Source organism: Pogona vitticeps, chromosome 9 (genome assembly GCF_051106095.1).
Source record: "Pogona vitticeps strain Pit_001003342236 chromosome 9, PviZW2.1, whole genome shotgun sequence".
NCBI lineage: Eukaryota > Metazoa > Chordata > Lepidosauria > Squamata > Agamidae > Pogona > Pogona vitticeps.
Genome location: NC_135791.1, coordinates 2,383,110 through 2,400,506, shown reverse-complemented (window position 1 = coordinate 2,400,506; position 17,397 = coordinate 2,383,110). Strand labels below are relative to the sequence as shown.

The window sequence follows — 17,397 nt, the reverse complement described above, 5'->3', positions numbered from 1 at the left end:
AGGTCAGAAGACGCCCGTGGTGAAGGTGAGTATGTAGAGCCACCTGAGGAGGGAAATTTTAGAACTCCAGAGCTGGAATGGACCCTGGGGACCATCCAGTCCATCCCCCTGTCAGGGAGGCCCCGTGGGGGAATCGAACTCCCAACCTCTCCCAACCTCCACAAACAGAGCCCTCAACCACTGAGCTATCAGCAGCTCCTCAGACGGAGAGAGAGGATGTTGTGTTGAAGTAAGCAGGATAGGACAGAGCAGAGACAAGGTCCAAATGCCACTGAATTGAAAAGGACCAGCATTCAGAAAAGCTTTATTTTTAACTTCAAGTCCCATAATCCCCCAACTAGAATATGTAGAGAGAACCTCTGCATTCAGACAAAAATGAGTAGGTATTAATTCCAAAAGAAGGACTGTGCTTTTTTTTTTTTTTTTTTTTTTTTTGGAGCAGTAGGATTCACTACTCATTACACAGGTAAAAATTTTCCTCTCTGTTGTGGGTCTAAGACACAACAGGGCTAGGAAATGAAGGATTCTTACATCTAGGAGGCATTGCTTCTCTGCCTTAGTATTAGGAGATGGGAGGACACCATCTCTCTCTCTCTCTCTTTCTCACACACACACACACATATACACACACACACACATGTACCAGAAAGCCCTTTACTTGAGTGGATTGCACTCATATATATTGCCTCCCAATATAAACAAAGGGGAAGAGTATTGAGAGAGAGAGAGAGAGAGAGAGAAGTGGCCATACAAGTATAATGCAACAAAGGTAAAAACACACAAAAAAACACAACACACAGTTTCCTCCACTTTGATTCCCAACTGTTTTGTCTATGTGAAGGAGAACCTTCACGCAGAGATATATTCCTGTAGCAAACACATGTGAAGATGCCTCCTGCAAAAGAATGGCCAGGGAACCATCAACCACACATCCCCACTAGGCACAAGATTGTTTAACTGTCAGGACAACAACTCCCATAGTTCTTCTTTCTGGGAATTCCACTTGACACACCCACACCCACAGATATGCAAATCTGGCTCGCCTGGAGAACAGGCCAAGCCCCATCCTAGATTCCTGTTCAGAAAGGAAGTGGCCACGCTGTGGGCTGGGAACTTCCTTTCTGAACAGGAAGCTAGGCCTAGGCTAAGCCCCAAAATGTCCCCAGCTAAGGCTTTTCTCCAGGCGAGCCACATTTATGGGTCTGTAGCTGTGCACGGTGTTCCGTGTCTAGCCGCGCTGGCCACTTGACCACGGAAACTGTCTTCGGACAAACGCCGGCTCTACGGCTTGGAGACGGGGATGAGCACTGCGTCCTGGAGTCGGACACGACTGGACTAAATGTCAAGGGGGAATCTTTACCTTTACCAAGGTGTGCACCCATCCGATGGGACTCCCCAGACAGAGAATTACGGGAGTTGTGGACCAAACAATGCAAAAATGCGATGCTTCACCATCACTTCCTTACCGTATTTAATCTCCGGAGAGTATATGTCATTCGCATTCCCAGAATGCAATTCGGTTGCACAGCAGTTACTGTTGCTGCTGCTGCTGCTGCTGGTCGTGGTGGCGGTGGTGGTGGCAGGCGGAGTCAAGGCATTGGAGTGGGTCTGGCTGGGCTGAGGTGGCGCCGGCAGAGTTTGAGGCGCCTGGCAGGTGCACCCAGTTTGGGAGAGGCCACAGGGCTGGCCGGCGCCCAGACGGAGGCATTCCTCCAGCCAGCGGCACAAGACGCTGCAGGTGAACTGGCTGGAGTTGTTGTTGTTGATCAGGAGGACTTCCACGAAGCGGAACTCCACCGCCTCGGGCCGCAGCAGGCGGCTGGCGGCCTCCGGCTCCTCGGCCAGGCACAGCTGGACGAAGTTCTTGTCAAAGTGGTAGAAGGCAAAGGGTCCCCCGCCTTGGCAGAGCTCCAACCTGGCCTCCCCTCTGTGGTGGTCCCCGTCCTCCTCCTCCTCCTCCTGGGGCAGGGCCGTGGGCTCCGGCTGGCTGCAGGTGTCGTTGGAGAGGTAGTGGTCCAGCGGCAGGACCATGGGCAAGTAATGGGCGCAGACCTGCTCCTCCCGGTTGAACCTGAGGTACAAGGAGTACTTGGTGGGGTCGGGATTCTCCAAGGTCCACGAGCAGCCGGTGGAGACGGTGGGAAAGAGGTCCTTCAGCGAAAAGGAGCCGTAGAGAACCCCGGAGGCCAAGGCGGAGCAGGCGCTGGGAGCTGGGTCGAAGCCCTGGGAGAGCCACACGAGACACGATATCACAGACAGTAAGAGTGGTCCAGCTGGGTTCATCCTATGACATTTGCCCTGAGGGAGAGAGAGAAGAGGGATGATTAGGTGGTCGGTGTCACCAGAAGTTTTCTTCTAGGAAGGATGGAAATGGGCCTGAACTATGTGCAAAGTACCGTCGATTCGGTCCTAAAGAATATCAGCCAAGCCCTTCTTTCTGTAATACAGTGGTGCCTCACTTGACAACGTTAATTCGTTCCAGCAAAATCACTGTAGAGCGAAAACGTGGTAAAGTGGAATAAAAAAGCCTATTGAAATGGCATTGAAAACCGTTCACTGTGTTCCAATGGGCTGAATACCTGCTCGTCCAGCGAGGATCCTCCATACGGCGGCCATTTTCGGGTGCCTGTTAAGCGAAAAATGCCTCCTAGAAACAGTGGGGAGCCATTTTGAGCAACCGGCGGCCATTTTGAAAACCCAGCGATCAGCTGTTTTGAGTGTCGTAATGCGAAGAATTGGTTCCGCAGCAGGGAACCAATCGTCGCAAAGCGAAAAAACCCCATTAAGACCATTGTTTTGCTATTCCAATTGTGATCACGAAAACATCATCATGAAGTGGATTTGTCATTATACGGGGTAATGGTTAAGCGGGGCACGACTGTACAATTTCTGAGCCTACCCAACTAAAAATAAATAAATAAATCATATATTTTGGGTACCTGCCTGGACAGGAATTACAGCAGCCCTTTTCTGCTTCCGGCTTTAAATCTGCAGAAGAACTGTATGTGATCCGGAAGCCAATAAACTTAACATTCGGGAGCTCAACCCGACCGTCAACATCCCCACTCATTTTGCATTCTGGAAGAGCCACCATGTGTGAAAGAACTGGGGGACGGTTTCCCTTCTAGAAACACAGATCCAACCCTTTGGGCTTGCCTTCCCCTTTCAGGAGCCAGAACCCCCCTCCCTCCTGTCGCATTTTCCTTTCAATCTACCAAGCCGTTAAGCAGGAACAAGCCCGGCCACGGGTAAGAGCTGTTTATAGAGTCATAAAGAGGCAGAGCTCAGAGTCGTAAACCCCCACAGGGTACAGAGTTAGGGAACCAGGAGATTTTTTCCAGCCGGGTCTGGAGATGGAAACTGAGCGAGATTTCCAGCTGTGCTACAGACACAACAGGGTTTGATCTGCGTTGGCAGGGAGAAAACACAAAATATTTTAAAGAGAAAGATTTTTTTTAAAAAAAAGGATTCATAAACCACTGCTGAGTACGTTGTACCTGGAAGAACCTGCAAATGTGTCACCATAAATCAGAATTGACTTGATGGAACATGATTATTATTTATTAAAAAGTCAACCTGTTTTCCGTAATCTTTAATTTAACTCTCTCTCTCCCTATTTGTACACCTGGCTGTCCGAGGTGTGCAAAGTGTTTCTCTCTGTCTGTCTGTCTGTCTGTCTCTCTCTCTCTCTCTCTCACAAACACAGAGAGAGAGAGAAAGAGAGAGAGAGAGAAGACAGCTGGACAGCAATTTCCATCAGTCTTAGCCAGTACAGCCCAAGGTGAGGAACATCTTCTTCTGCATTACTAGCTAATTAAAGATAAAATTAAGGACACTTATGGCAAGACAATGACTATTCCATGTTTTGATGACTGACAGCTACTAGCTGTTGATCATGCCTACCAGAAAACGTAGGGGCTAGAACTAGTGTTTGTGCTTGTATAGACAACTGGGAAGTTATAATCTGGACAGATGGATGATTGCTTAGTGAGTTTGGTAACTGACTGTGGAGCCAGAGGCTGGGAGTTTGGTTCCTCCCTGGGCCTCCTTGGAGAAGAGCCAGCCTGGGTGGCCTTGGGCCAGCTGCACAGTCGTCCCAGGGCACCCCAGGAGAAAGGAAAGGGAAACATGCACATTCTCCACCTACGAAACCCTGAAAAGGTCACCATAAGTCAGAACTGACTTGACAGCACACCCTTGTTGCTGTCGTTCAGAAAGCAACTGAAGGTGATGGTGGAAATGCAGGCTGTAAGGTCTTCAAAAATTGCCCTGCAGGAGGTATCAGGAGGGTCCTCCCCGAACACACGCCAGCTCTGAATTGTGAGGATGTGCTTAGCCAGAATGTTTCTAAGGTGGAAAGAAATTAATACAAGGCAGACGTCTTTCTCAATGAAACAGAGGGGAGGGGGTCTGCAGCTCCTCTGCTCAGCCCAGGCACCTCCCCATTTTGAGGCCAGCCATTCCATCTTAGCTGAGCCATCCCCTGCTTCCAGAGCCCTTAGGCCTTGAGTCAGGGCATGGGAATTCGGAAGAGGCAAACATGTGTTGCAACTCTATCTGCTGTTATTCTGGAGAGAAGCCAACACACCCAGCCCCGAGCGTGCAGGCCCTTTCCAGACACTCCTCTGTGGGAAGAAGGAAGTCCAAGACAGGCGGGCTCAGCATGTCATCACTATGGCTGGCCTTCTTCCATCTCCTTCCAGAGTAGATCGATCCCACCAAAACCGAAGTTTGACCAACCTGACAGCCAAATGGTGGCCATCAAAAGTCCCAGCTCAGCTTCTTCCTGATGCTAATGGGAAAATGTAGTCCATGCCCACAAGAGAGATCTCTTGATGCTGCAAGCCAGCCAAGGGCAGGGATGCAGGGCATGGATCCACCTTGAACCACAGAAGGGAGGAAGCAGAAGCAAGAGTTTCAGCTCCCGGTGGGAAGAGAAATGCAACCCCTCTTAAAGAAACCGGAGTGTGAGGAGTGGACAAAATTCTAGCAATCCACAGAGGGATACAAAGAATGATTCATCTGCAGGGGGAAAAAGTGTGTGTGTGATTGTTGGCACAGCTAGAAAGATGGATCTGCTTACAGACACACTTTTAGCTCACTCTGAATTATGACTGTTATTGATCCAACAGAAACAAGCCCTTTCTCCCTAGATCCCTGGTCAGTGCTTAAGGAAAGAACCCCGATGGAGCCTCTGTGGTTATCTGTGTGGGAGGGAGAGACTGAGCTCTCTTGCGTAAAGGTAGACGCCAAAGAATGATCTCTAATAATCTTAGAACTGCAGAGCTGGAAGGGACCCTATGGGTCATCCAGTCCAGCCCCTCCCAAGGAGGCACAGCTGGGAATCGAACTCCCAACCTCTGGCTCCACAGCCAGAGGCCTCAGCCACTGAACTAGCCCAAACTCTTGGCCAGAGAGAACTGCTAGGATGTACATCAAAAGGAAGGCATCCAGTGATGGCTTGTGGCTCCGATGTCCGTGGAGATGATGAATCCGGTCTGGGTTTTCTTTGGAACTTCATGGGAACTATCTAAGCCATACCCCAAACAGGTATCTTGGAGAGGAACTATAAAGTTTGAACTAAAACCTGTAACGGGTTCACCATCCCAGTGGCATTGGAGTTGTCATCTCCTTCTGAAGGCGCCTTTCAGTTCAGGAAGAGGTTCAGCTAGCCATCCATGGCCTGCCTCTTGAGCTTCCATGGAAGAAAGCTTGTATATCGTAATGCAGCCCTCCATTTAAAAAAAGGTATACAGAAATAGATCTTAAGGAAAATGATTTAAGAATGTGCATATTCTGCTCAGGTCTTGGACAAGCAAAGTTCATACAGTATACGTATAAAACTTAGCATGAAAGGATGGGTTGATTATCCCACGGTCACTAACTTAAATACTATCTTTTGGTCATTGTAAGCCACGTTGGGTCCTTCTTAAGGAGAAAGGTGGGTCAGTGGGTCAGTTAAATGAATAAATAATTTTTTTAAGACAAACTTTGTCGTCATCATTGCTAGAAGCTGACTGAGAGTAGCAGGAAACTCATCACCATCACAGCTAGCCAGCGAGGAGAAGAAAATCATTGCTTTCCACCCTTGCGTGTAAGCACGAGGCAAGCCAAGATATTCTGTTCCTCATCTGAACTGACTGGTAAATGCTTTCCATCCACAGGCATAGATCCCTTTCACTCTTGCCATCACTGTTCCTTCTACGCAGACCTGGTAGAGATGAAAGATTCCCCCCCCCCATCTGCCTACAAAACATTTTCCCAGCGTGGAGTGGTAGTTCCTTCCCATGGCCAATGGGCTTTGTTGTGCTTTCAAGAGGATCCCTAGTGACACAGACCTCTTACACCGAAGGAAAACAAAGCCACCAAGTTGGCAAAACCTGCAAACTTTTACAAACGGGCTGGGAGAGGGCCCCAGTGACCCAACTGGCGCTCAGATATGTCACATTTCTAGACTACAGATCCCAAAATCCCCCAAAATGTGGACTGAAATATTCTCAGAGTTGTGGTCCCAAAACACAATATCACACAGCTTTGCTCTGAATTCAGTTTCCTCCCATACACCTAAATGAACTGTTGACTGGTCAGCCAACATTTAGGTAAACACCATAGATTCAGTAGGTCTACTCCAGTTGGCAGTTGGACCGAGGCCTCTGTCTCAACCCTGCAAGCTCTCGTGCACGGCCGGCAGCTGTGATCTCTGGCTAGACGGTGGCAAAGCTTTAGAGAGTAGGAGAGCCTGGCAGAGGGTGGAGCCGATGGCAATGCAGACCCGGGCACCCCAGCAGAAGGAGAAACAGAAACACCTCTGCTTCTAAATTTAGAGTCCGGAAGGCGGCACCTGACAGCGAGACAAACGAGCGGCTGTCGAGGACTCAGTCACGTTGAAATATGCGCATGAGACATGGAGAACGGGCAAAGGGAAAGCAAAGCTGGAGCGGAAGAAAAGCTAAGCAACGGCCACAGCATAACAATGTTTCCTTGCACAGCTCGGATGTCTCGAAATAAACAACAGGAACCGGAGGAATTCAGGGTGGGTAGGTTTATCTACTGTTAATAGCTAGACTGAGCAGTAAATTGAACCTCCTTGGGGCAGTATATCAACCAGAGACAGGCAATAAAAAAGGGGTCTGGTTTTTACTTCTTATTGGCTCCAAGCTTCTTGAGCCAGAGACGGGGGCGCAATGTCATTTGGGCCACATCACTTTCTTCTGATCCGTTCATCCTCATCTCCACCTGAACATGCCAATCTTGTCTGGTTTTGGAAATTAGGGACAGCCATGCCTGGTTGGTATTTTGGACGGGAGACCAGCCGGGACTGCCACACACTGTCCTAACCATAGATAGAGGACCTGTTGCGCATCACAAGTCCTGGGTTCCATCCAGGATGGGCTAGAAAAGGATACCAGCTAGATTTGGGGGGAGCCATTGTTTCCACCCTGGGTTGACAAGATTGGGCTTTGAAGGACCTCTCGGGTGTTGCTAACGACAGAATTAGGGTCACATCCGTGCTTGAACTGGGAATGCTTGGTTCTCAGAACTCTACAGTCATTTTGTGATCCAAGGTAGGCTGAAAGCAAGGATTTATACACTTTGATATCCCACAATAACCACAACATTAAGTAACAGTGATGTTGAGTGTCTCCAAAGGGCTTTGACCTTAACGCTAAGTAACCCACTGATGGACCATCCGAGAAAGAGGTCCTGGGGATGAAACAGCAAAGAAATCTCCCAATCCCTCCTCATTTCCTCAAAGTCTTTCAAGATTCACCTATTTATTATTGATGATACATAATATTACCCTGCATTTCTCTTTAAAAAGGATTTACTGTAAGGTGGCTTACGTCATGAAAAAGAAACCATATTAAAAGCTAAAACAGTAAGTTATTAGATTTTTTTTTTTAAAAAAGAACGAACCAAACATCCCCTTAAAAGACAGTTGATAAAGGTGTCACTAAAACAGATTTTAAAAGCAAAAACAGTGCAAAGTTTCCCAGTTGCATCCCTCTCCTCCCCCCCCCCCCGTGTCAGCCGTGGCAAGGCTGGCTTATACAAAAGGAAGCCAATGAGGAATCGGCCACTCCTCAAAATGGCCAAACTCCCAAAATTTGCCCCTCTGACCAAAGATGGTGCTCTTTGTGTGATCAGGAGGAATCCCACCCCACCCCACCCCTAGTGATAAAATTAAAGGCTGAAGAATCGTGAAATGGCCCTGGTTTCGATAATGTATTTCCACAGGTATCTACGTTGGCAGGAAATTCACGCAGCTTTGCTTTATATCTCCCTGTGTAGCCCATTTTAATTTTCAGGGTTTCCTTTTTTAAGAAAGCAAGATTTTCTGGGGTATGCTTCTCATTTCCTACGGGCATACCCTGGCCCTCCCTATGGCCTGCCTGCTTCCCTTTTATGTGCAGAACTCAGCTGTGTGCTCATTCAAGGACGGGATCAAGGTGATTACTACCTCTCTATTGATCCGGCCATTTAACAAATCCAAGGAGCCAGGAGGAAAAGGGAGGGACGTTTAATTAACACCTCGACTTCAGCACTGGGGGCCAGGGAGACGTTGACATGCTTGTTACCCTGCGCTGTATGCTTTAGAACAATTAAGAAGGCTGCAGAAACTGGGGACTGCATAGCGGCTGCATCTAGCCATAGATGGAAATTGCATATTGAAACCCCTGCAAGTTTTGGGGATTCAGGAAAGTGTAAGGGGATGCATGCCGGCTTCTGAATAATGCTATGTGAACTGAGAGTGAAACACGGATTTCACTTGGTGAATTGTGGATCGCTGATAGCAACGAGGATGGGGCAAGCAATCTCTTTCTCTCCATTCCTCTGATTTTTTCCCCAACCCCCTTCTGTATTCTCATTCCCTCCTTGGTTTGGATCAAATGGAGAAACAATGGCCAGAATCCAATTTAGTGTGCACAGAATACATCCAAAACTGTGTAACTGGTCGTGCAATCATTCCAGCTGTCGGTTGTGCACTCGGACACACACCAGGTCAATCCTTGGATGCACACTCTGATGTAGCCAGAACACAGCAAAAATTGCTTACACAGTTCCCTGACATACATGGCTTTTGTGCTGCTGGTGGTGGTGATTTACCGTACTGAAATGTGCACACATTTTTGCTCATTATTAAGGTGTACAATTTTTTTTTGCACATTGACCACAATTTCCCCTGTTAAGTAGACATTTTCCAATCAATCAGCCCATGTTTGGATGTTAAAATAGGCACATTGTTTTGGGCACACCGCCTGCCTCAAAGATGATTGAATCCGCGAGATGAGTCTGTTCTCTCAACAAATCTCAGGAGGCACGAGAAAGCTCCTTTTGTCAAGACTGTGGAACCCAAGAAAATGTGTTTCCATCTTCAGTAGCAGCAGGAGGAAAAGCAGCATGCTAACAGTTCTTTCAGGGAAGTTCATCCGCCATTTCTGATCCTCTCCTGGAGGACATTTCAGAGAAACCATGGGGCTCCAAGGAGCGCCATTTGAAGAATCAATGCCATCCTCTAAGAGCTTCCAGTTGTCATTTTTATACAAAACATTTATATTCTAGCAAATGGAGTAAACTGTTTCCCAAAAGCATGGAAGCAGGCAGATTTATGGCCATTCTGATGCCTGCCTTTGAACATGCTCTTACTGTACAACCCAGTCGTTGGTTGGTACTGATCACAGCCCCAGTTTAATCCAGTCTAATTTTCATACGAATACTCACGCGCACCCCAAATACACTACTTTGGTCAATTAATTAACACATTTGGTAGTCCTCAGTACCCACCCACCCTGCAAGAAGTCCAGCGGTGGCTTGGACAAAGACTCAGAAGCTGGGGAGTCAAGTGTACCAGGAAAAGGAACACATGGCCCAAGTTTCACACCAAGACAGGCCACAGCTGGCTACTCTGAACTTGAGGCTCCTGAGTGCAGGAAAACACTGGAAGTCTCCAGGACTCACCCTAGTACGTGGGGAGCTCTCCCTCTCTTGTGAGAGCACTATAAACCTGGAAGCTGATACATCAACACCAGAAGCACCATTTTTGGACAAACTGTGCCAGCCATCCAGCCAAGGGGTTAGCCTTTACGTCTTCACATTTGGAACATGGGTGGAGTCATTCTGAGAGAAATATCTGTGTCTGGATGTTGTGGGAGCAAGGTGCTCACAGAGCTATCCATGGTGCTGAAACCTGATCAAGGTGCTCACTGAGAGCTATCCAGGGTACTGAAACCTCCAGCAAGGTCAATCATCATTGTCATCCATGATCCTGACACTCATGCCCACAAAGAGTTATTGTGGAAGCAATTTGCTAATGAACTAAAAATTAAAGGAAACATGATTTGAACAAGTGTTTGCAAAATGGCTGACTAAGCTTAATATACCATATATATATGGTCTAAATGTGTATCGACACACAGTCACTATGTCATAAACTTTTTGCCTTGGGATAGTTAAGAAATTCCCTTTGAAAACTGGGGCTGAAATCAAGTGATTTTCCGAGAATCCTGTGGGGGCAATTTGTGGGACATGATCTTGTATGTTGTTGATATCTGTGTTTGCAGCAACTTTCGTTAAGGTACTTGATCTGTACTTCAGTCATAGCTGGGGGCAGTCTGGGGTCCAAGAAAGTTTATCATCCTCTGCTCCCCGCCCCACCTTTCCTTGTTCCACTGAGCTTTTATCAAGTTCTCACAGCAATTGTGGGTCCTGATGGCAATTCTTAGAGTACTATATGTTTTAATTGCATTTTAGTTGGTTTCTTTTCTTTACTGTATTTTAATTGTTGTAAGCTGCCCAGACACTTTGGATAGTATGACCAGCATGTAAGTTAAATAAATAAAGAGAACTGGTCCCTTCCATTTGTCCCACTGCCACACAATCGAGGAACAGAACCCATAATGGAACCACACAGAGCAAAGTTATGGACACCAAGTGCTGACCTTCAGTAGCTTGGAGGAATGACTTAGAATTGATTAACCATTAAGCTGGAGGTACCACCAACAGAACTTGCCCAGACCACCAAATATCTGCCATGTCCTGCTATGCAACTAAACTGTACATACTAGTATCTACCTGTACCAGTCAGCTACAGATGGATACCAACACAAATTTAGCAAGGAATTGGGAGATTGCAACTTTTGTGTGTTCCCAAGGAGATGGTTTTTGATATCACAGAAGTCACTCCATTCTGCAAAAGACAGCACAAACCACAAGAGGATCCATAATGTTTACTACTAGCAGTAGATTGAAAAGTAACAATTCATGGTGCCAGAGACACAAAAGGTAGTCCTACACAGGAGGGGCAGGATCTGTTCTCCATCATCCCAGAATGCAGGACACATAACCATGGCCTCAAGCTAGAGGAAACCAGATTTAGGCTGAATCTCAGAAAAAAACATCTTAACTGTTAGGACAGTAAAACAACAGAACCCATAACCTCAGAAGGTGGTGAGCACTCCAACACTGGAGGCCTTCAAGAGAAAATTGGATGACCCTCTGTCAGATCTGCTTGGATCTGGATTCCTGCCCTGAGCAGGGGGTTGGACTGGATGGCCTCATAGGCCCCTTTCAACTCCATGATTGTAGGATTCTCTGACATGGAATTAAAGGCCTTACAACATGCACAGGTAGGACACCTACCTAACTAGCCAAGCTAGCTAAAGACCAACTGAGTTGGCATTAAACCCATCTGAAGCTGTGTTGAATCCAGTCTTATTTCAACCTAGGAAGGAAAGGGAACCAGCCTCTCTGAACTGGAGAAACCCACTAGCACTGTTATTTTTGGCTGCTGCTTTTTCCAATCCCATCCTCCCATTGCTAAGACACATTTGAAACAGGGTTGTAGCATATCAGTGCTTGAAAAACAGTTAGCATTTTTTTCCCAATGTTGACCCTAAAATCCTCCAGACAACATTATCTTCCTAGAAACAAATGGGACAGAATTTTCAATGCCCTGAATTGGATGCTTATCCAAAATTAGCAACTGTCAAAGTCCAAGATATCTCAGGCAGCCTCTCACCATGGATAAAGGCACCAGGACACAGTCTGCCATGCAAGGTATCAAGTCCAAAGACACTCACTGCACAGCTGACTGTGACCAAGCAGAGGTGGGAGCCCCAGGTTGGGAGCACCGAACCAAAACAAGGTGCTGAGATCAGCAGAAGCAAGCAGGGACCAAGATTCAGGAACACTGGAGTCCAGATAAAAAGGGCAAGGAGAGACAAGATCAAAGATCAAGGCAGAAGCAGCAACACACAACCAAGACCTTGGTTGCTGAGGCCAGTTTTGGAAGGGAGAACCACTCCTTAAATAGCCCTTCCCTCCAGGTTTCCAGGTGAGCCTCATGAGTGGCCCAGCAGCTGCCACACAGGCCAGGGCCTGATCCTGCAAACACCAAACCATTCCTGGCTCAGGTTGGCCCCGATCCTGCCACTGCCAAGGCAGTGCGGGCCAGATCCTGACAGCAACATTTTCAAGTTCTGGTAAATAAAAATGAGCAGATGGAAGATAGTGCACTATAGCAGATATATCAGGTTTCCTGGGTTCAAATCCCCCTGTGCTGTGAACTTGATGTGGGGGTGTTAATAAATAATAAATAATAACCCTAAACCATTTCTTCTACATCTCACCTCAAAAACCCTATGTCACCATTAGTTAGCATCAACCTGGACCCCCGGTTTGCTCACTCTGATCCATCCTAATCAAAAAAAGGTGTCAATCATACCAACTTTCCTCCTTTCCGAATCCACATGTTCAAATTTAAAATCAAGGATGTTCCATTTCACCCTCAAAGAAACCAAAGCAAAATAAAAACCAATGGGAGGTTTCAACATATTGGGATCACCGATCTCTTGTGCTCATTCCGAGCATTGTGAGTGAAATCTCATAAAACAGTGGTTTTCAAACGTGGTTCCCCAGATGTTCTTGGACTACAACTCCCAGAAATCCTGGCCAGCCCAGCTGGTGGCAAAGGCTTCTGGGAGTTGCAGTCCAAGAACACCTGGGCTACCCAAGGTTGGGAACCACTGCCATAAATCATCAACAGCCTCTTAATAAAAGCAGCAGTGTGCAAGCAACAAAATACTTCAGATCTCCAATGCTGCTACGTGTTGAGCGTTCAGTTCTGTCCCATAACAAATGCTCAAAATTAAATAAAGAAACATCAAACATTCAGTGGATGTTTAGTTAAATATCTGAAGAATATTTGATTTAGCACCAAGGTTCTGAAGAGCAGACAGGAAAATCATAGTAACTCAACTATGAAGCTGTTTTAACTGAGAATTAATTTGCACATGTTGTAATGAATGACTCTGAGCCTGAAGGGAGATGTTTTTTGAAAATTTGCAACAGCTCTGAAACACATTTGAGGCTCTTTTCTTATCTAACTGTGAAGAATAACACTACTGCTAATCCTGCAGGGATGAGGATCTTACTGAGTAAGTTATCTCCTCAGACTAGAGCACGGTGGACAAGCTCCAGAGACTTGGGAATGGTGGAGACTTTCGTGCTAACAGTTTTTTAGTTTGAATATAAAAGGAGCTATTTGTAGAGGAGCCTCCTGCTCATGAGTTGGATCCTGAAGGGATCAGAAAGCCGGCTCAGTGTTGGCTCAGCCTTCCATGGTCAGGAAACTGAGTACCCAGCTGGGGTGTAATGGTGGGCAATGGATAGTCGGCATAATTACCATATTTTTCCATGTATAAGACTATACTTTTGTCTAAAATCTTTAGACTAAAAATGGAGGGCCGTCTTATACACGGAAGAAAGGTGAGGAGAGAAAAAAACAAGTAGAGGGGAAAGCAGGGATCAAAGCGATCCTGCAGGGCTTTGATCCCTGCTTTCCCCTCCACTTGCTAAGCCCCACTCAGATTTCTTAATTTTGGGTTAGAAAAATGGAGGGTGATCTTATACATAGGGGGCATCTTATACACGGAAAAATATGGTAAATTGTAAACCGCCCAGAGATTGATTTAAGTACTATGGGGTGGTATATAAGCAGCACACTCTACTTTACTTGGGTTTACTTTACCCGATCTTCCAACTATGTCAAGCACCTTGGATACCTGCTGAAAAGTTTGGATTAAAACTCAGAATGGATGCACCAGACCCATTAACTGGGAGATATCACTCTTTCATGCCATTTCCTCACCCAAGGATCCACTAGGAGCCATCACAGCCCCTCCAGATAAAAAGCAGAAGGATTGTTTCTCATTGAAGGGGATCAACCTCTGGGTTTTTGTTGCTGTACATACTATTTGTCTAAAGCAAAATGTGGAGGACATGCCTTTATTTTTTTTTTAATGGAAAATGATCTCCTAGATGTTTTATTCTCTAGGGTTCTTTTTGAGGGAGGATCAAGATTTTTTTTCCCCCCAATAAATTTTGGAAATATGGAGCAGGTCTGGTGAACTGAAAAAAAACAACAGTAAAGAATGCAATGAATGCTATTTAATGAAAAACAGCAAACACATTGCACACATTCGCCTATGGAACAATACCTGCTTCTAACAATGCTGAAACCTCCCTGCGGGGGGAGAATAGCTGATTCCTGGAAAATAACCCAGTGTGCACAGCCTCACTGCCTTCAAACAGCTTTTTGATAACTTATTAATAAAATAATGAGGCTGGGGTTACCTTATTAATCCACAACTCTGAATATATAATGGGTTTCAGGCCAGCCTGGAGCCATACAGGTGCAAAGGGATGGGGGAAAGGTGAAGCCGAGCCAAGGAGAGGTTGAAGGTCCAGAGAACGAGAGAGAAAAGGGGGTTGAAGGTGAAAAGAGAACTTTTTTTTTTCTTAAACCATTTCTCTCCATTCATGCCAGCTCAGTCCCTGTTCACTAAAGCAATTTGGGACTGGTGATCCTATATGGCAGAAGAGGCACAGGGGGTGAGACAGTAATTATTTGGAAATATTCCAAGCTGAAAGAGGACTCTCCCAGAGATACAGGAGAATGAAAAGGCTTTTTATCTGGAATCATCCAACATCTATAATTCTCAATAGTTAAAACAAAATCCAATTATTATTACGTGATAGTTGTATTTTGTCTTTCTAGAAAGAATTGAGTATAACATGGATGTGTTTTTGTCTCTTGCATTGTCACGGGAAGCCCATTGGGGGCTTAAGGAGAAACAGAGTGACCATCTCACATGGAATTTGCATTGAGCCATGATTTGAACCCAGGTCACTTCTCTACTATTCTGATACTCTCTGGAACACTGTGAAATTCACAACTGGACCCACTGATTAAACCCTAGGGGTTCAAATCTTCCACAGGCCTATCCTTCCCATGCATCCTTCCCTTTTTTTTCCTTCTAAGAAGGTAAGAGATTTCTTGACTGTAGTGAATGGAATGGGTACACTGGGGAAGAACCATTTTTGCACACTGCACACTTGCTCAAAACTACATTGCTGCTCCGTTTGCATGGACTTTTTAGTGATCAGAAGCAGTGGACAGATGGTTTGTCTGTTGCTGAGCAATCACAAAGTCCTTCTGTACTTGCTGTGCTTCTGATGAGAAAGGATGCCAGGGTTTGGTTTTGGGTTTTTTTTTAACAGATCCATTCTACCCAAATTAGAAATACCTTAAAAAATGAGAGAGAGAGAGAGAGAGAGAGAGAGAGAGAGAGAGAGAGAGAGAGAGAGAGAGAGAGAGAGAGTCTCACTCTCGCACTGAAGGCCAGAAATCGCATGGAAGCTGAGGAATCCTCTTTGAGATACCTCACCCTGCCACGATATCCTGAATAAACAAGAAGGAGGAATTTATTCAAGATCTGTCACATTCCTACCGAAACAACAAACCAATCAAAGATCCAAAAGTTGGACACCTGGAACTAAGGCAACCAGAACTTATCGGATCTTCTAACCTACCAAATATGCATAGACATAAACTCCTCATCCCCCTTCTGGGCAAGACTGTACAGTGTGTGTCTCTCCAAATGACGACAGTGCACCGACCATTTCTGGCAAAACCCCAAGAACTCGATAAAACCAATTAAGCAGCTGGCAAAGTGTGACGCATGGCCAGGACGGGAGCTGCATTCAGCCTGGGTGGGTCACGAGTTGTTCTACTCTGTCAACATCTGCGATCCAAAACTCTTGACACGTTCCCCCCCTCAACTGCCTATGTACACACAAACACGGAGTTTATATGTTGTGTGAAAGAAGGTAGAAAAACCTCTGCTCAGGGGTTGTCTGAGATGTTAGCATCATCCACCCTAACTCACATCCTCTGAAGCAGAAGACTTTTCAGTGGAGCCAGCCCATCCCTCACCTAGCCACTCAACAAGCCAGTGCAGAAAAAGATCAAGTTGTATTTTTGTAACCAGGGGAGGCTGAGGTGGGCTCAGTGGCCATGGTGGAGAGGACCGATGAAGGCTCCCTTGGTTTCATTCAAAAAACATGACACGACCTGTCCAGGGTCCTGAGTCATATCCTCAAATTTAAGTTCAGAAGCTTCTGAAAATGATACCGTTTATTTGCCCCAGTGGGCAAGATGGTGTAACCAGAGATGATCTACAGGTGCAATTAATTTGAAGATTTATTTACATCACAGCAGATAAACGGGGCAAATGAAGGGCCACATTTTCAGCATCAAGAGCTACTTTTAAAGTTTGGATTAAAATTCAGAGTGGATTTGCTGCCTAATGATTTTTTGATGTAGCAATGCTTATGGTCTTTACACAAACCAGGATTTTTGTCCCTCACCCCTTTTTTCCCCCATGTAAAATAATAAGAGAGCAACATTCATACATATTCAAAGCAAGCACAGCTAGAGAGAATCTAGCCTTCCCTTCTCCCTGAGATGCTAGCTTTCTCAATTTAGAGGCGTCAGTCCTGATCTGGTTCCATCATACAAGATAATGAAAAATGCAGTGGTGGAGGTGTTGGAATCTCTTTTGTCAATTTCAGAGAGATTTCGTGCTCTTTAAGGACTGAGTTCTGAGCATTTCTGGAAGGTGCACCACTGGAAAAGAATCTGCCCCTTTTGCAGATGTACAGTAATAGCATTGGGTGAGATATTCGGGTCTTTCTGGTCATTCCGCTTTGCTGGGTGCCAACTTAGGGCCGTGGTTCCCAGTCTTGGGTCCCCAGATATTCTTGGACTAAAACTCCCAGAAGCCTTCACCACAAGCTGTGCTGGCCAGGATTTCTGGGAGCTGCAGTCTAAGAACATCTGGGGATTCCAGGTTGGGGACCACCAGCTTAGAAGACCTCCTGGCCGACTCTAGAACTGTTCTGATCACATGACCTTAAGGCAGGTGAAATGCGAGGGGTGAGATCTAATCTATTCTGAGCTTGTGCAGACTACATTTCCCAGGCACGGGGTCCACTCTGCAGCAGAGAGACAGAAGTACACAACCGTGAGGTCTCTTGGTGCAAAGTTGTGCGGGA

The 17,397-nt window shown here is 46.2% G+C and overlaps 1 protein-coding gene across 8 annotated transcripts in view; it reads right to left on the bottom strand.

Moving 5' to 3' along the window:
• ADGRB2 (adhesion G protein-coupled receptor B2) overlaps positions 1-17,397 on the bottom strand; it is a 143,371-nt gene that overhangs the window by 102,784 nt on the left and 23,190 nt on the right. For all 8 annotated transcript variants that reach the window (XR_013538415.1, XM_072980381.2, XM_072980384.2 and 5 more), the window contains exon 2: positions 1,467-2,298. Coding sequence is in view for 7 of the 8 variants with exons in the window: in XM_072980381.2 (XP_072836482.2) it covers positions 1,467-2,283 (817 nt within the window). In the remaining variant the exon portion in view is untranslated. The remainder of the gene's footprint in view (positions 1-1,466; positions 2,299-17,397) is intronic.